Source organism: Ascaphus truei, chromosome 6, assembly GCF_040206685.1.
Source record: "Ascaphus truei isolate aAscTru1 chromosome 6, aAscTru1.hap1, whole genome shotgun sequence".
In the NCBI taxonomy this organism is placed as follows: Eukaryota; Metazoa; Chordata; class Amphibia; order Anura; family Ascaphidae; genus Ascaphus; species Ascaphus truei.
Window position 1 is genome coordinate 33,984,450 of NC_134488.1, and position 18,243 is coordinate 34,002,692.

Below are 18,243 nucleotides of genomic sequence, written 5' to 3' on the forward strand. Positions count from 1 at the left end.
CTAACTTCCTTCTGGCGCTGCCAGTGGTGGTGATGGGCATCCAAGCCGTGTGGGACTACGCCTGCGCCAACCCACGGCTGTGCCTGGCCCTGGGGCTGTGGGGAGTGCCGGGGAAGCCATCCTGCGGTTACCATGGACCCCGTGTCTTCGTGTACGTGGCACACCTGACGGCGCTGATGGTGTTTGGGACCCTGTGTATGCACGTGCAGGTACAGGGGGGCATGGAAATCGAAGGGGGCATGTATCATAGGGTGGCATTGTGTGCCAAAGGAAGGGGCCAGATGGGTTGTTGTATGCTGAGGGGGAGAGACAGATTTATTTAATTGCAAGTGGGCATCATGACCTTAGGACAGAGAGGTGTCAGTCCGGGGGCTTCAGGGTATTTGTGGTTGTGTTCCCCCCGCCCTGAGCTCTGTTTCTGCCTCACAGGTACTCACTCGCCTGCTCTTCTCCTCCTCTCCCCTGCTGTTCTGGTTCTGCTCTCACCGCCTCCAGAAGAGCGAGCCGTGGTTGTGGGACCCCCAGAAACCCGGGGAGGAGAAGAGTGCCCCCAACCCAGCCTTGCACCTCCTCCGATCCTGGACCTTCATATGTCCCCAGTCCCGGGCCTTGCTGGGGTATTTCCTGGGATACTGGGTACTCGGCACCGCTCTGCATGTCAACTTCCTACCCTGGACATAGCAAAGGAGAACAGGGGAGGAGGGAGGGTAACAGGGGAGGAGGGAGGGTAATTACCTGCTAATGACTCCTGTAATGTAAATAAATTTTATTTTTGATTATTGTGTTGTTTATATTGAGAGCAGAGCCCTGTATACAGAATGTGTGCATGTGTGTGTGTATATATAGTATAGCTGCAGAGCACTATATAAACCGTGTGTGTAGATGTAATGCCCTCTCCCCTACACAATAATCCCAAATACATCTATATATGTCCTGCTAGATATGATCTCTCCATGATAACCTCTTCTGCAATAATGACCCCTGCATATAATATGGCGCCTTTCCCGGCGCGGCCTGTAGGCGGAGCTGTCCGTATTCCCGGCGCGGCCTGTAGGCGGCGCTGTCCGTATTCCCGGCGCGGCCTGTAGGTGTCGCTGTCGGTGTTCCCGGCGCGGCCTGTAGGTGTCGGTGTTCCCGGCGCGGCCTGTAGGTGTCGCTGTCGGTGTTCCCGGCGCGGCCTGTAGGTGTCGCTGTCGGTGTTCCCGGCGCGGCCTGTAGGTGTCGCTGTCGGTGTTCCCGGCGCGGCCTGTTGGTGTCGGTGTTCCCGGCGCGGCCTGTAGGTGTCGCTGTCCGTGTTCCCGGCGCCTCACTCCCCTGTCCGTCTCTCTGATCCCTGTGACATCACAGGCCGGGCACCCCGGGTCGCCCCCCGCAGTTCCCGGGATGAGGGAGCGTGATTACGGGCAGGAGAGGCCCGGGGTCCCGGTGTGCGGGAACCGCCTGAGGGTGGCCCGGCCCGGGAGTGTGTTCGGGGCCACACTGGGGCTCATTCTCTGCACGGCCGGACTCTTCTTCATATTCGAGTGGGTATAAGGCTCTGCAGCAGAGAGGAGGGGCGGTGTAATGCTCTGCAGGGAAGAGGCGGGCGGTGTAATGCTCTGCAGTAGAGAGGAGGGGTGGTGTAATGTTCTGCAGTAGAGAGGAGGGGTGGTGTAATGCTCTGCAGTAGAGAGGAGGGGCGGTGTAATGCTCTGCAGTAGAGAGGAGGGGTGGTGTAATGCTCTGCAGTAGAGAGGAGGGGCGGTGTAATGCTCTGCAGTAGAGAGGAGGGGTGGTGTAATGCTCTGCAGTAGAGAGGAGAGCGGTGTAATGCTCTGCAGTAGAGAGGAGGGGCGGTGTAATGCTCTGCAGTAGAGAGGAGGGGCGGTGTAATGCTCTGCAGTAGAGAGGAGGGGTGGTGTAATGCTCTGCAGTAGAGAGGAGAGCGGTGTAATGCTCTGCAGTAGAGAGGAGGGGCGGTGTAATGCTCTGCAGTAGAGAGGAGGGGCGGTGTAATGCTCTGCAGTAGAGAGGAGGGGCGGTGTAATGCTCTGCAGTAGAGAGGAGGGGTGGTGTAATGCTCTGCAGGGTGAAATGAATACTTTGTGTAGTGTTACCGTGCTCTGACCGGTCTGACCCCCTCCCAGCTGTCCTTTCCTCTCCGCTCATGTCACCGTTGCTGTCCCTGTCATCGGAGGTGTCCTGCTCTTCTTCGTCCTCAGCTCCTTGCTGCATACGACCTTCAGTGACCCTGGGATCCTGCCCCGAGCCACCTCCAGCGAGGCCATCGCAGTGGAGAGGCAGATCAGTGGGTGACAGCAAGGAACATGCGACAGGCTATGCAGGGTGACACTGACAGGACGTGACACCCAGATTGTGCAGGGTGACACTGACAGGGCATGTGACACCCAGACTGCAGGGTGACACTGATGGGATGTGTGACACCCAGACTGAGTCCGACCGCTGAGTGACAGGCAGAAGGAACCTATGGGACACGGAGTATGCAGGGTGACACGTGTGTCTCCGTGTCCCCTCAGATCAGAGCCTCTCCTCGGGGACCCGGAGGGCCCCCCGCACACAGGATGTGCTCATTAACGGAAAACTCGTTAGGCTCAAGTTCTGCTTCACGTGCAAAATATTCCGGCCGCCACGAGCCTCACACTGCAGCATCTGTGACAACTGTGTGGGTGAGTGTGACAACTGAGTGTGTGACATAGTGACCTCGTATGGTGTGTGTGTGACGAATTGTGTGGGTGAGAGAGATCCTGTGTAGTGTGTGACACCTTTTGTGTGTGTGACACCCACGCTGTGTCGCCGTGTGTATGACAGTGCGTGTCAGGGTGGTTGGGAGTGTGCCGTGTGTAACGCGCCCCTCTCTCCTCCGCAGAGCGCTTCGACCATCACTGCCCGTGGGTTGGGAACTGCGTGGGAAGGAGGAATTACCGATTCTTCTACACCTTCCTCCTGTCTCTCGCGTTGCTCACCTCCTTTATCCTGGCGGCTGTCACCACACACATCGCTCTGCGTGAGAATCTGTGCACGATGCTCTGCAGACTGTCACCCCTCTCTCTGCGCAATGCTCTGCAGGCTATCATCCCTCTGCGCGATGCTCTGCAGGCTGTAACCGCTCTCTCCCTCCACAGGAGCACAGAGCAGCACAATTCTCAGTGTGCTGAAGGAGACCCCTGGCAGATATCCTTTTATAACATGCTCCCTGTAGTGGGGAGCGGGGTGCGATGCTCTGCGTATGCTCCCTATAGTGGGGAGCGGGGTGCGATGCTCTGCGTATGCTCCCTGTAGTGGGGAGCGGGGTGCGATGCTCTGCGTATGCTCCCTGTAGTGGGAACAGGGTGCAATGCTCTGCGTATGCTCCCTGTAGTGGGGAGCGGGGTGCGATGCTCTGCGTATGCTCCCTGTAGTGGGGTGCGATGCTCTGCGTATGCTCCCTGACTCCCAGCACTGTTCTCGAGCTCCTCATCTGCTTTCTGTCTGTTTGGTGCATTCTGGGTCTCTCCGGATTCCACACGTATCTGGTCACAGCCAATCGGACAACTAACGAGGATGTGAGTATGTGAGGGACGGGCCATCCATGTACCCAGTGCCGTACCCAGCGCCTCACAGCAGTGACACACGGCACATGTACACAGCGCCTCCTGTGCTGAAGCAGGGAAATCCTGAAAACCTGACTTTTTAGGGGGGGGGGGGCTTGAGGACTGGAGTTGAGAACCCCCGATGTACATAAAGGGGGCACGTTCTAATATTATGGGGGTACACGGGTCACAGTTGCACAGGGATGTGGGGTTTAGGGGGCGTCTCTCAGTCTGTGACAGGCGCTGATATAATGTGCAGCCACCTCCGCGTCGGTCTCTTCTCCCAGGAGGAACGCCCCTTATACATTACAAATAACTAAAGGGGAAGCCCGCAGAAGCGCTCAGTGTAGTACGTCTGACACGTATTCCCGGGAACAAGGTACGTATTGCACGTACAGAAATATACACAACTTGGCGCCTATAGAACAAGATATCGGCGTGCCCGGGATATCCCGCGACACGTGCACCTACGGGCGACGCGGTCTCTGTTGCCGTATCTTCCTGATCCACGCAGCGGAACTCGGAATATACTGTGCCGGGCGCCGCAGACATCCGCTGCTCACCGCGCGATGACCTCCCCGGGGCAGGGACGCAGTTAGGCGACGTCTGTCTCTCCCCCAAACCACCACCACCCCCCTCCCACCTTCATACCGCCTTTCTCTCCCTCAGATTAAAGGCTCCTTGTCGGGGAAGCTGAGCTCCGAGGACTCTGTGAATCCGTACAGTCACCAGAGCATCGTCACCAACTGCTGCGCAACGCTCTGCGGGCCCTTCCCCCCCAGGTAATAATACTCTGCGGGCCCTTCCCCCCCCCCCCCAGGTAATAATACTCTGCGGGCCTTCCCCTCCCAGGTAATAATACTCTGTGGGCCCTCCCCCCCAGACAGTAATACCCTGCCCCCACCCCCCTCCCCAGTTAATAGTACTGTGTGGGACACCCCCCAGTAATAATACTATGTGGGTCCCCCAGGTAATAATGCTCTGCCTGTCTCTTGCCCCCCACCCCGGGACCCCCCGGGCATTACAGATGACAGACATAGCGTACATGGATCAGCAGTCACTTTATTGCTATGCTGGGAAGCTGGATCCCACTTCAGGGGCCAGTGCCACGCCCTCTTTTTGAAACATCTCTTCCTCTGTTGTAGTTTCATCAGCAGTCGAAACATTGTGCAGCCAATGGAGACGCTACCAGAAGGGACCCCCGAGGCCATGGATACCAGGGGAATGGTAAGAGCAAATAAAGATACTCCTAACCCCTATACGGCGCGGCGTGTTCATTATCAGTGTATAGATACTCCTCATTGTTATACAGGGCAGCGTGATTATTATCCGTATGTAGAGGTACTCTGCACCTTTATACAGCGCAGCGCGTTGGTTATCCGTGTATAGATATTCCGCATCATTATCAGGATATGTGCGTGATCTCCGCTGTCCCCGCAGGGTGACACGTGTCAGAAGTTTGCCGATTCATGCACCGCGTGACGCACCCCTAGGCTCCGCCCCTGCCTATTTTGGCGCGGCATGGTAAGTGTTACGGTGTGAATGTGTCTTTTCCGTGTGCGCTTGTGATTGCGCTTGTGATTGCGTGTGCGACTGCGCGCGTTGTATTTTATTTAAGCTTCACCTGGGAATAATTTGATGTGTATGTGTCACACTTACCCTGCGCGGGTTAGGCTGTAATGGCCGCCTCTATAGCGTAACACGCACGTGCTGCCTTTCTTACCAGAAACAGATATACGTTCTCGGTTCAGTAAAAAAACAAACATAGCTGGTCTCTTACACACGCCCCGTCTCTCTTGTATAAACAATAAATGGTCTAACAGCAGGGGAGGGCAACTCCTGTCCTCAATAGCCACCAACAGGTCAGGTTCTCAGGATATCCCTGCTTCAGCGCAGGTGGCTCAATCAAAGACTGGGCCATCTGTGCTGAAGCAGGGATATCCCTAATCCCTTAACCGAGGGCGAATATCTGAATGGAAAACGTGCAGCGCTGCCGGTTTGTTCCGCACAACGAGAAATAATTGTACAAATCTTTCTACTTCAGCAGAAATGATACCGGGATTACGGGCGCGTGTGCAGTGTCCCTGCTCCATCGCACCCCAAGGGGGGCTGCATTGTAGAAGCACATCTAGGTGTCACGTCTCTTACCTGCACCGGGTCATTTCTGCGCCCCGCTAATGGACACCAGATCCTAACCGCTGCTTCTCCGGGGGTTAATCATCGGGGTGAGTTTTAGTAACTGTTGGTGACTAGAACTATAGTCCTGTTTTATTTCTTTATATTTTCATGCCACTTGGCTTCCTTAGAAAGATGTTAATGTGTGTACACGCACATATATAATTGCAACAGCGACTCTACACACACACGGAAACGCCCAGGCACCTACACACGCGTGCACACATGTTCCCTCTCCTGATCCGTGTATTCCACCTCTTTCCAGCAGCCGGCGGACGCAGCGTCGCACAGACGGGGATTTAACACGTCCTTTTGCCGATCTTCCTCTTGGAGAAAAGTGCCATCATCTTTTTTATTGTTTAAATACTGATGCGGGAATTACTGAATAAATGAAAGGGGGAGAGGGGAGGTTTTCTAAATATACTTTTTTCTTTTTTACACCTGCGTATTCCTGTGTTATTCTCACCTTTAAACATGTTCTGGCGAGTGGGAGAAAAGTGAGACACCCTCCACTGTACAGTAAATAAAAATAACCATTGTGAGCCATTAACGCGTCTCAGCCAGGTCTGCCATGCTGCCTTTCTCCATTATCCCCCAGCATACAGTGCCTCCAGTGCAGCCAGGGATTCTGGGAAATGGCAGGAATATGAGCACCGTGTCACCTTTTGCTTATTAATGTCCACGTGAACACGGAGGCCTGTAAGAAGATAGCTGCCACATCACGCAGCTTTCCAGCACAGCCTGGGAGGGCTGTCACAGGGCCGCAGCACAGCCTGGGAGGCGTGTCACAGGGCCGCAGCACAGCCTGGGAGGGCTGTCACAGGGCCGCAGCACAGCCTGGGAGGGCTGTCACAGGGCCGCAGCACAGCCTGGGAGGGCTGTCACAGGGCCGCAGCACAGCCTGGGAGGCGTGTCACAGGGCCGCAGCACAGCCTGGGAGGGCTGTCACAGGGCCGCAGCACAGCCTGGGAGGCGTGTCACAGGGCCGCAGCACAGCCTGGGAGGGCTGTCACAGGGCCGCAGCACAGCCTGGGAGGGCTGTCACAGGGCCGCAGCACAGCCTGGGAGGGCTGTCACAGGGCCGCAGCACAGCCTGGGAGGCGTGTCACAGGGCCGCAGCACAGCCTGGGAGGGCTGTCACAGGGCCGCAGCACAGCCTGGGAGGGCTGTCACAGGGCCGCAGCACAGCCTGGGAGGGCTGTCACAGGGCCGCAGCACAGCCTGGGAGGGCTGTCACAGGGCCGCAGCACAGCCTGGGAGGGCTGTCACAGGGCCGCAGCACAGCCTGGGAGGCGTGTCACAGGGCCGCAGCACAGCCTGGGAGGGCTGTCACAGGGCCGCTGCACAGCCTGGGAGGGCTGTCACAGGGCCGCTGCACAGCCTGGGAGGGCTGTCACAGGGCCGCAGCACAGCCTGGGAGGGCTGTCACAGGGCCGCAGCACAGCCTGGGAGGGCTGTCACAGGGCCGCAGCACAGCCTGGGAGGGCTGTCACAGGGCCGCAGCACAGCCTGGGAGGGCTGTCACAGGGCCGCAGCACAGCCTGGGAGGGCTGTCACAGGGCCGCAGCACAGCCTGGGAGGGCTGTCACAGGGCCGCAGCACAGCCTGGGAGGGCTGTCACAGGGCCGCAGCACAGCCTGGGAGGGCTGTCACAGGGCCGCAGCACAGCCTGGGAGGCGTGTCACAGGGCCGCAGCACAGCCTGGGAGGCGTGTCACAGGGCCGCAGCACAGCCTGGGAGGGCTGTCACAGGGCCGCAGCACAGCCTGGGAGGGCTGTCACAGGGCCGCAGCACAGCCTGGGAGGCGTGTCACAGGGCCGCAGCACAGCCTGGGAGGCGTGTCACAGGGCCGCAGCACAGCCTGGGAGGCGTGTCACAGGGCCGCAGCACAGCCTGGGAGGCGTGTCACAGGGCCGCAGCACAGCCTGGGAGGCGTGTCACAGGGCCGCAGCACAGCCTGGGATGTGACTGCTCACAACATGGGCACATTTATTTGCTGTGTTATTCTGAAACTACTTTTTATTTATTTGTATATATATATATATATATTCTACCCCCCATATCACACAGTGCAGCACAACTTGTATACGCACGTTCCTACGATATACACATGCACAGATATTCATATGTGATGTATATAGACATTTACATTCATACACACTTCCATCCATGTATACACCCATATGTACATACATAAACACAGGAACAGAAAAAGAACAGGCGCACTCGTAGTGTATTAAAGTATAACAGCAGATAGAAAGTGCGCACTCGCACGCACCGGGCAGATAGAAAGTGCGCGCTCGCACGCACCGGGCAGATAGAAAGTGCGCGCTCGCACGCACCGGGCAGATAGAAAGTGCGCGCTCGCACGCACCGGGCAGATAGAAAGTGCGCGCTCGCACGCACCGGGCAGATAGAAAGTGCGCGCTCGCACGCACCGGGCAGATAGAAAGTGCGCGCTCGCACGCACCGGGCAGATAGAAAGTGCGCGCTCGCACGCACCGGGCAGATAGAAAGTGCGCGCTCGCACGCATCGGGCAGATAGAAAGTGCGCGCTCGCACGCACCGGGCAGATAGAAAGTGTGCACTCACAAGTGACGCCAGTAATCAGGCTGTTTTTGAGACGAGCAATGTAGAAAGTGATGCAGCGCACCGCGATCAAAAAGAAGAACAGGTCTGGCCAAAAATGTGTAATCTTTAATGAAGCATCATAAAATCAAGGGATGCAACCCTTCTACGCGTTTCGTGTCTAGCACTTTATCAAGAAGACAATCTCAGCAAAGGAACCCGCGCAGCTGCCTCAAAACCTGCCCGATTACTGGCGTCACTTGTGAGTGTGCACTTTCTATCTGCACAGCCCTATATACCCTTGGGTGATAAGTATAAAAGAAATAAGTCTAAACCAATGTGGCTAAATAAACAGGTAGGGGAGGAAATGGACAAGAAGAGGAAGGCGTTTAGATTCTTTAAGTCAGAAGGGACAGAGACATCGTATCAGAATTGTAAGGAATGTAACAAAAATTGCAAAAGGGCAATCAAATTAGCAATAATGGATAATGAAAAAAGGATTGCAATAGAAAGTAAGGTCAACCCTAAAAAGTTCTTTAAGTACCTTAATAACAAAAAAATGAGAAAAGAAAATATAGGACCCTTTCAGTGTGAGATGGGCAGGCAGATTATTGGAGATAAGGAAAAAGCAGAGGTATTAAACAAATTCTTTGCCTCTGTGTTTATCAGGGAGGAATCAATTTCAATAGTAGCGCCACAGGAGGAAGCCACAACCTCCATATTAATGAACAATTGGATAACTGAGGAAGAAGTTCATAAGCGACTTGAAAAAATTAAAGTTAATAAGGCACCTGGCCCCGATGGCATACATCCAAGAGTACTCAAGGAGTTAAGTTCTGTAATAGCCAAACCATTATATTTAATACTAGCTGAGAGACCCGGCGTTGCCCGGGATAAAAATTTCCCGCTCTCTCCGCTCCCCCCTCCCCCTGCGCAGCTGCGGTCACCCCCCCTGCACAGCTTCAGTCATGTGTGTCCCTGCGCTGCTCCTGTCGTCCCGCCCCCCCCCCCCTGGCAGCTCTGGTCCCACCACCCCTTGCGCAGCACACAGTGTCACACACACAGTGACCCACACACACAGTGACACACACACACACACACACACACACACACACACAGTGCAGTCAGTTGGCGTCTCTTGGCTGTGCTGTCTTTGGCTCCCTCCAGTCTGTGAGGGGGGGCTCTCCCCATGGGGTTAAAGCTCTGGTGTGAGTGCACAATCCTCACGTTTTGGCCTTCCTGGCTCTGTGGCTGCTGTGAGTATTGGGGAGCGTTGGGGGGCGGAAGGAGGCTGTGTTACTGGCTGAGAATGTGGTTGAGTGAGGTTATAGAAGCAAGCAAGCCAATGAGAGGGGGCGGGGCTGGGCCACGGACCAATCTGATTGGCCAGAGGCTGAGTGACAGACAGACGGACCAATCAGATTGCCCTAAAAAACAGCAAACATACAACGTTTTCAATTATATATATATATATTATTATATATTATATATATATATATATATATATATATATATATATATATATATAAGAAAGATGAAAGGACTCTATTTCCACAGGCTCTGTACCACAAGATTGGCGTAAAGCAGATGTGCCTATATTTAAAAAGGGAGCTAGATCACAACCGGGGAATTACAGACCTGTAAGCCTAACTTCAAGGTGTGGAAACTTCTTGAAGGTTTAATACGGGATAATATTCAGGAATACCTAATGAAAACAAAATCATTAGTAATAGTCAGCATGGATTTATGAAGGATAGATCTTGCCAAACTAACCTTATTTGTTTCTTTGCGGAGGCAAGTAGGAATTTAGACCAGGGTAATGCAGTTGATGTGGTCTACTTGCTTTTGATATGGTTTCACACAAAAGGTTGGTGTACAAAATAAAGCAAATTGGACGCAGTAATATGTGCACCTGGATTGAAAACTGGTTGAAGGACAGGCAACAGAGGGTTGTCATAAATGGAACTTTTTCAGATTGGGCTAAACTCGTGAGTGGAGTACCTCCGGGGATCGGTACTGGGACCCCTGCTTTTTAACTTGTTTATTAATGACCTTGAGGTTGGCATCGAGAGCAAAGTCTCCATCTATGCTGATGACACTAAATTGTGTAAGGTAATAGAATCAGAGCAGGATGTAATTTCTCTTCAGAAGGACTTGGAGAGACTGGAAGCGTGGGCAGGTAAATGGCAAATGAGGTTTAATACAGATAAATGTAAGGTTATGTGCATTTGGGATGCAAGAATAAACTGGCGACTTACACATTAAATCGGGATAAATTGGGGGAATCCTTGATGGAGAAGGATTTAGGAGTGCTTGTAGACTGCAGGCTTAGCAATAGTGCCCAATGTCATGCAGTAGTTGCAAAGGCAAACAAGATCTTATCTTGCATTAAAGGAGCAATGGATGGAAGGGAAGTAAACATAATTATGCAACTTTACAAAGCATTAGTAAGACCACACCTTGAATATGGAGCACAGTTTTGGGGACCACTCCTTAGAAAAGACATTCTGGAACTAGAGAGAGTGCAGAGAAGAGCCACCAAATTAATAAAGGGGATGGACAATCTATCTTATGAGGAAAGGCTAGCTAAATTAGACACCTATTTTCAAACGTAAATAAATCTAAGAGGGGATATGATAACTATATACAAATATATTCGGGGACAGTACAAGGAGATTTCAAAAGAATGATTCATCCCAAGGGCAGTTCAAAGGACTCGGGGCCATCCCTTAAGGTTGGAAGAAAGGAGATTTCACCAGCAACAAAGGAAAGGGTTCTTAACAGTGAGGGCAGTTACAATGTGGGATTCATTACCCATGGAGACTATGATAGCAGATAAAATACATTTGTTAAAAAAAAAAGTTGGACATCTTTTTAGAAAGGAAAGGTATACAAGTAAACATGGGAACAATGTTGATCCAGGGATTAATCCGATTGCCAATTCTTGGAGTCAGGAAGGAATTTATATTTCCCTTTATGAGATATCATTGGATGATATGACACTGGGGTTTTTTTTGTTTTTCTTCCTCTGGATCAATAAGTAAGTATAGATATAGGATAAAGTATCTGTCGTCTAAATTTAGCATAGGTTGAACTTGATGGACGTACGTCTGTTTTCAACCTCATCTATTATGTAACATTTATATACTTTGAGCACTTTCTATCTGCCCAGCCCTATTACAGTGTAATACTTTAATACACTAGGAGTGCGCCTGTTCTTTTTGGTTTCTATAGAGATCTTCCAAGGAATTGGTTATTCCTGTGTCCAGGCTGCAAAGACTCCGGAGGACTGTGTTACTGGGACTGGCATTTTATCATTTTTATTGATTTTTATACCTTTTGTATTTTGAACTGTTCATTTTTTTATTTTGCATATATTGTTTTAGATTGGCACATGTATCACTATTACTATTTAGGGCATTGCACCCATTGAATTATAGGCTATTGGTATTATATATCATTGATCCAATGGGCATATCCTTCACAGGTGTACTATAACATTTGATATCATATTAGGGTTCAGAGAAGAGCTTTAATATATGTTACACAATTAGGTGCTGTTTCATTCTCTGTGTGGTCATATATACACACGTAGATACATATTTGCACATATAGACAGATACATAAACCACACATATTTAAAGAAACACAGGTCCTTGTGACATCACATGCAGACTCCAAGGCACTCTGTGCTGTGATTGGCTCCTTATCACTCCCCCGTGGAGATGCAGTGTCCCTGATATCAGGAGGTGGGAGGTCTGTGTATTAGGCTGACGGCAGCATTGACCAGTCCCCGTCGGAGCAGAGGGTGGACGGATGAATGTGGGGAAAAGATAGGCCCACAGGACTAATAACAGCCCACAGGACTAATAACAGCCCACAGGACTAATAACAGTCACATGCTCCTCACCAGACATGAAGCCCACTGTGCCGCGGCAAACGTGTCCCACATCACATCTCTGACATAATATTTATTTAAATGGCGTACAAAAATAAACTATTACTGGGCTATATCCGCTCTCCTCTGCAGAGCATTGCTCCATATACACACTCCCTGCAGAGCACCACTCTATGTCCATCGCCTTGCAGAGCATTGCTTCGTATATAAGCTTATCGCATGATTAACGCCTTGCCTGCCTTATATTGGGGTGTAGGGCAGTATTGGGGTACCCTCTCCTTTCTCAGACGGGTTACAGGTCCATGGTCTCCTCTTCCACTGTCCGCTCCTCATCCTGCACATATTTCTCCTGGAAAGCCAGCGTCCTGGGGCAGCGAGGGTTAAGGGGGTAACATCATTGTAGAGTATAGAAGGAGGGGGTAAATGGATGAGCAGGGGGGGAAGGGGGTTTTTGGTAATGGGGGAAGAGGGGAGAGCACCCAGGGAGAGATGGAGAGGAGAGGGGGAGCACCCAGGGAGAGGGGGGGAGCACCCAGGGAGAGGAGGGGGGGAGCACCCAGGGAGAGGAGGGGGGGAGCACCCAGGGAGAGGAGGGGGGGAGCACCCAGGGAGAGGAGGGGGGCGCGGGGAAAGGGCTGTAGTTCAGTGTGCAGGATACGATGTGAAGTGAAATTCGGCCCCCACAGCTGATGACATCAAGACCCTGAGTGAGTTCTGTTCCTCCCCGAAGCAAAACCCGTTGGCTTTATCCACGGCAGCCAGGACCCCACGCATGCTCTTCTCATCCTGGAGGGGGGGGGGGTGACACTTTAACCCCTGACCTGCGAGCCCCCTCACCCAAAGGGCAGAATAGCCACATCCTTCCCCCCTCCTTTTTCTTCTGGGTTGCTGGCTCCACTGATTATTCCTCCCCTCTCTCTACCCCACATCCGTCCCTACCTCTCCCACCCCAGTCACCCCCGTCCCTCTGACCTGCACACTAAGCGGTGTGAATGTCACCAGCCCGTAGTCCTCGATGACCTCGGCCAGCTTCTCGTGGAGTCGCCGGTGGCGCCGAAAGAAGGGGTCGGAGGTCAGGTGATCAACCAGGAAGGAAAGGTTCAGCACCTCCGTGTAATAGTCCAGGTTAAAGGCTACGGGGAGCAGGAAGGAGACTGTCACATTGTACTGTCAACCCCCGCCCTGAAATGTCATCCCCCGTGACACCAACCACCCCTCAAACACTGAGCAGTTTTAACTTTGTCATACGACAGGCGTGACCATTCATTTCCCTCCCACCCTCCAGTCTCACCCAGCCGGCCGTACTGCTCGATGAGGTCCATCTTGGACAGGAGGTTGACATGTGGCAGTTCCACGTGTAGCATGGTGCTAAGGGACGTGCACAGCACAGAGATGAACTTGGCAGGATCTGTGCAGTAATGAGAGTCCACCAGATGCACAGAGCAGAGCTGAGAGGACAGACACAGTATCACCTCACTGTCACCTCGCACCAGTTGCGCAGAGCTGAGGGGACACAGTGTCACGTCCCACCAGGTGCACGGGGCCAAGCTGAGGGGGATACAGAACAGCACAGAGAGTTGCATGTAAATGTCACCTATCCCTGCAGGGGGAAACCGTGACAAAGGCAGCAGCTGACCGTGTGACAATTACAGGAGGTTACACAGTGACTGAGAGGGCAAGTCACACAGAAGCTGCCTGTGACTGAAGAGGACAGTGAAACATTAACAGAGGGGGATTATGTTAGGGGCAGTGTTCTCCCCACCATATCTCTCCCCCCCCCCCCGTTCCCCTTCATATCTCTCCCCCATATCTCCTCACCCGCAGCCCCCATCCCTGCAGCCGGCTCAGCACGTCCCTCAGGCCCCGGTGATGTGTGTAAAGTTCCACCTGCCCCGGACAGTCCAGCAGGAGATACCTGCCCCGCAGCTCCCGGATCCGGCCCCGCAGCCAGTCCACGTTCTCCCGCAGGCTGTCCATGCAGTAGAGCAGGGAGCCGTTGGGCCCGAGCCGCAGCTCCTCCATCACCTCGCCCAGGCCCAGCAGTTCCCTCACACTGACTGCGGCTCCGGGCTCCTCCACGGCCGGGTCCAGGTTAATGATGGCGGCCGGGCGGCCCAGGCGGGTGAGCAGCTCGTACATGGCTCGCACGTAGGTGGTCTTCCCGGAGCCCGGGGGCCCGATCACCACCTGCCCGAAGCCGGAGAGCGGAGCATTCTTCTCTTCCGCCATCACTTCCGGAGAGAGGCGACACACGCTGGGGGGGTCACTGGACGCAACTTCCGCGCGTCACTCAGAAAGGCTCCCCCTCCGAGTACAGGTGTTACAAGAGAAGGGTTCCGGAGGAAGGGCTGTTTGTCACTTACGGGGGGAAGGGGAGTCTCAGTCGCTGGGAGGGTGAGGGGAGTCTCAGTCGCTGGGAGGGTGAGGGGAGTCTCAGTCGCTGGGAGGGTGAGGGGAGTCTCAGTCGCTGGGAGGGTGAGGGGAGTCTCAGTCGCTGGGAGGGTGAGGGGAGTCTCAGTCGCTGGGAGGGTGAGGGGAGTCTCAGTCGCTGGGAGGGTGAGGGGAGTCTCAGTCGCTGGGAGGGTGAGGGGAGTCTCAGTCGCTGGGAGGGTGAGGGGAGTCTCAGTCGCTGGGAGGGTGAGGGGAGTCTCAGTCGCTGGGAGGGTGAGGGGAGTCTCAGTCGCTGGGAGGGTGAGGGGAGTCTCAGTCGCTGGGAGGGTGAGGGGAGTCTCAGTCGCTGGGAGGGTGAGGGGAGTCTCAGTCGCTGGGAGGGTGAGGGGAGTCTCAGTCGCTGGGAGGGTGAGGGGAGTCTCAGTCGCTGGGAGGGTGAGGGGAGTCTCAGTCGCTGGGAGGGTGAGGGGGGAGTCTCAGTCGCTGGGAGGGTGAGGGGGGAGTCTCAGTCGCTGGGAGGGTGAGGGGGGAGTCTCAGTCGCTGGGAGGGTGAGGGGGGAGTCTCAGTCGCTGGGAGGGTGAGGGGGGAGTCTCAGTCGCTGGGAGGGTGAGGGGGGAGTCTCAGTCGCTGGGAGGGTGAGGGGGGAGTCTCAGTCGCTGGGAGGGTGAGGGGAGTCTCAGTCGCTGGAAGGGTGAGGGGAGTCTCAGTCGCTGGGAGGGTGAGGGGAGTCTCAGTCGCTGGGAGGGTGAGGGGAGTCTCAGTCGCTGGGAGGGTGAGGGGAGTCTCAGTCGCTGGGAGGGTGAGGGGAGTCTCAGTCGCTGGGAGGGTGAGGGGGGTCTCACTCGCTGGGAGGGTGAGGGGGGTCTCAGTCGCTGGGAGGGTGAGGGGGGTCTCACTCGCTGGGAGGGTGAGGGGGACTCACTCGCTGGGTGTCAGGGTTCTGCTCGCCACAAACCAGGACCGGACCGCGAGGCTGAGGTGGGGTTGTAAAAGCACCGACCTGAGACCGCGCAGGCTGATCCGGATTGCGCAGTTCGTAGTCATATGTCGCAGGATCAGGATTGGAGAAGACAGCGTCGTCGTTGTAGAAGCCAGGGTCAGGACAGGAGACATCAGGATAAACATTGTTCAGGCAAGAGTTCGGCAACATGTAGTCAGGAGAACCCCGCTTCAGCTTAGGAGCGCGGGGTTGGGCTCTGCGTGAGCGACGGCCATGGCCCATGGTGCTGGTCACAGGAGATGGTAAGCAGACCAGAGTAGCACCCCGCTTTGCTGCACGGGTGCACCAGTGCTACAGCGCAAGAGTCCTGAGCGGGCTAGGGAATCCTCTGTCTCAGCGCAGGAACCAGGACACGGCCTCTCTAGATTAGGGAAAGAGTAGGCCCCAGGAACCAGGAAGCTGAAGATACACAGGGAAACCTCCGCTACTGTGCAGGAATCCAGGAGACTGAAGGACGCAGGGACGAAACCTCTGCTTCAGCACAGGAGAACAGGAGTGGACCGCTGCGTGAATATAGCAGCCGGTCCCAGGAACAAGGAGCTGAAGTGAACAAGAAGAGTACTCAGCTACAACACAGGAGACTGGAGCAGACCGCTGCGTGAATATAGCAGCCGGCCTTAGGAAACCTGGAGCTGCAGACAACAAGGAGAATACTCCGCTTCAGCATGAGGGACAGGAACAAGCGAGGGCTTGTGGCAGAACAGATAGTGACATCCAGGAAGGACTATGCTCGGCCGGGAGCATTATGGGAAGACAATACTTAAAGGCCAGCGGGCCAATCCCCGGAGGGGGGTGTGAAGGTACTGCTCCAATGAATGAATGCAAGTCTAGGTTGCAGTGATAGGCTGCACAGCTGCAGTAGATACCAGAGGGAGTGTGTATTGCTTTGGTGAGTGAATCCAGGCTGCAGCAAACATCAGGAGAGGTGCTCCTGGACTGCACATGTCTGCATGGTAAGGCAACCAGTAAACCACGGAGCGGATTCCTTACACTGGGAGGGTGAGGGGGGTCTCACTCGCTGGGAGGGTGAGGGGGGTCTCACTCGCTGGGAGGGTGAGGGGGGGTCTCAGACGCTGGGAGGGTGAGGGGGGTCTCACTCGCTGGGAGGGTGAGGGGAGTCTCAGTCGCTGGGAGGGTCTCACTTGCTGGGAGGGTGAGGGGAGTCTCAGTCGCTGGGAGGGTAAGGGTAGTCTCAGTCGCTGGGAGGGTGAGGGGAGTCTCAGACGCTGGGAGGGTGAGGGGGGTCTCACTCGCTGGGAGGGTGAGGGGAGTCTCAGTCGCTGGGAGGGTGAGGGGGGTCTCAGTCGCTGGGAGGGTGAGGGGGGTCTCACTCGCTGGGAGGGTGAGGGGGGTCTCACTCGCTGGGAGGGTGAGGGGGGGTCTCAGACGCTGGGAGGGTGAGGGGGGTCTCAGTCGCTGGGAGGGTGAGGGGGGTCTCAGTCGCTGGGAGGGTGAGGGGGGTCTCAGTCGCTGGGAGGGTGAGGGGGGTCTCAGTCGCTGGGAGGGTGAGGGGGGTCTCACTCGCTGGGAGGGTGAGGGGGGTCTCAGTCGCTGGGTGAGGGGGGTCTCACTCGCTGGGAGGGTGAGGGGAGTCTCAGTCGCTGGGAGGGTGAGGGAGGTCTCAGTCGCTGGGAGGGTGAGGGGGGTCTCAGTCGCTGGGAGGGTGAGGGGGGTCTCAGTCGCTGGGAGGGTGAGGGGAGGTCTCACTCGCTGGGAGGGTGAGGGGGGTCTCAGTCGCTGGGAGGGTGAGGGGGGTCTCACTCGCTGGGAGGGTGAGGGGGTTCTCAGTCGCTGGGAGGGTGAGGGGGGTCTCAGTCGCTGGGAGGGTGAGGGGGGTCTCAGTCGATGGCAGGGTGAGGGGGGTCTCAGTCGCTGGGAGGGTGAGGGGGGACTCACTCGCTGGGAGGGTGAGGGGGGTCTCAGTCGCTGGGAGGGTGAGGGGGGTCTCAGTCGCTGGGAGGGTGAGGGGGGACTCACTCGCTGGGAGGGTGAGGGGGGTCTCAGTCGCTGGGAGGGTGAGGGGAGTCTCACTCGCTGGAGTTGTGAGTCAGCGAGCACATACACCTCGTGGGGGTTTGGGATTCCCAGTGCCAATGCATTTTTCCATTTCTCATCACTCAGATTTATCGTGTCTTTTCTCAGGGTATAAATACGAGTCCTAAGGGGGGAAGATATTTTTAATAACCTATTTAAGAGAGAAGTGTTTTGGATTTTTGAATTAAATACTAGGAGTCCAAGAGGTTCAAATAAAGTGGGTGTGTGTTTGTGTGTGTATATATATATATATATCTCAACTGTAAATATTACTGTATGTTCATTTGCATGTCTTAGACAGATCTGCAACCCCGTCACCATTATCACCCAGCACACAGCACTTCCACTGCAGCAAGGGATTCTGGGGAATGACATGCAAATGAGCACACAGTGCCACCTTTTAACCTTTTATCTCAAGCTCACATTACATGAGTAACCCTTAGCCAATGCATGCTGCTTTAGACACAGCTTTTAAGCAAGGGCTTGGGAGATGCACAGCCAGTAAACCCACTCACAGACATGTTTCAACCTTGATGGGTATCATCAGTGTGAGGTTGGTTGCTGGCATTTGCAGGTTTGAGATTAAGAGTAGGTATTCACCACACTT

The 18,243-nt window shown here is 54.7% G+C and overlaps 3 protein-coding genes across 7 annotated transcripts; 2 read left to right on the forward strand and 1 right to left on the reverse strand.

Annotated features, from left to right (window-relative positions):
• The first annotated feature begins 6 nt into the window (after nucleotides 1-6).
• Nucleotides 7-779, forward strand: PIGV (phosphatidylinositol glycan anchor biosynthesis class V). Its single transcript, XM_075603930.1, has 2 exons — nucleotides 7-209; nucleotides 430-779. Exons 1-2 carry the CDS (start codon nucleotides 33-35, stop codon nucleotides 679-681), a joined length of 429 nt encoding a protein of 142 aa, XP_075460045.1. The 5' UTR covers nucleotides 7-32; the 3' UTR covers nucleotides 682-779.
• A 499-nt stretch (nucleotides 780-1,278) lies between these two features.
• Nucleotides 1,279-6,182, forward strand: ZDHHC18 (zDHHC palmitoyltransferase 18). 5 transcript variants are annotated; one of them, XM_075603926.1, is made up of 11 exons: nucleotides 1,279-1,523; nucleotides 2,127-2,287; nucleotides 2,517-2,666; nucleotides 2,867-3,004; nucleotides 3,123-3,171; nucleotides 3,440-3,542; nucleotides 4,239-4,351; nucleotides 4,715-4,796; nucleotides 5,010-5,093; nucleotides 5,617-5,794; nucleotides 6,013-6,182. In XM_075603926.1, exons 1-9 carry the CDS (start codon nucleotides 1,384-1,386, stop codon nucleotides 5,049-5,051), a joined length of 978 nt encoding a protein of 325 aa, XP_075460041.1. In that variant the 5' UTR covers nucleotides 1,279-1,383; the 3' UTR covers nucleotides 5,052-5,093; nucleotides 5,617-5,794; nucleotides 6,013-6,182. The 5 variants fall into 5 exon arrangements, with proteins under 5 accessions (XP_075460041.1, XP_075460042.1, XP_075460040.1 ...); XM_075603927.1 differs by having other exon boundaries at nucleotides 2,202-2,287; nucleotides 5,614-5,794; XM_075603925.1 differs by having other exon boundaries at nucleotides 1,280-1,523; nucleotides 5,614-5,794; nucleotides 6,010-6,182.
• Nucleotides 6,183-10,494: 4,312 nt separating this feature from the next.
• Nucleotides 10,495-14,471, reverse strand: GPN2 (GPN-loop GTPase 2). The gene is made up of 5 exons (XM_075603931.1): nucleotides 14,029-14,471; nucleotides 13,502-13,658; nucleotides 13,183-13,343; nucleotides 12,869-12,996; nucleotides 10,495-12,575 (listed from the first exon to the last, which is right to left on the reverse strand). Exons 1-5 carry the CDS (start codon nucleotides 14,437-14,439, stop codon nucleotides 12,503-12,505), a joined length of 930 nt encoding a protein of 309 aa, XP_075460046.1. The 5' UTR covers nucleotides 14,440-14,471; the 3' UTR covers nucleotides 10,495-12,502.
• Nucleotides 14,472-18,243: the final 3,772 nt, after the last annotated feature.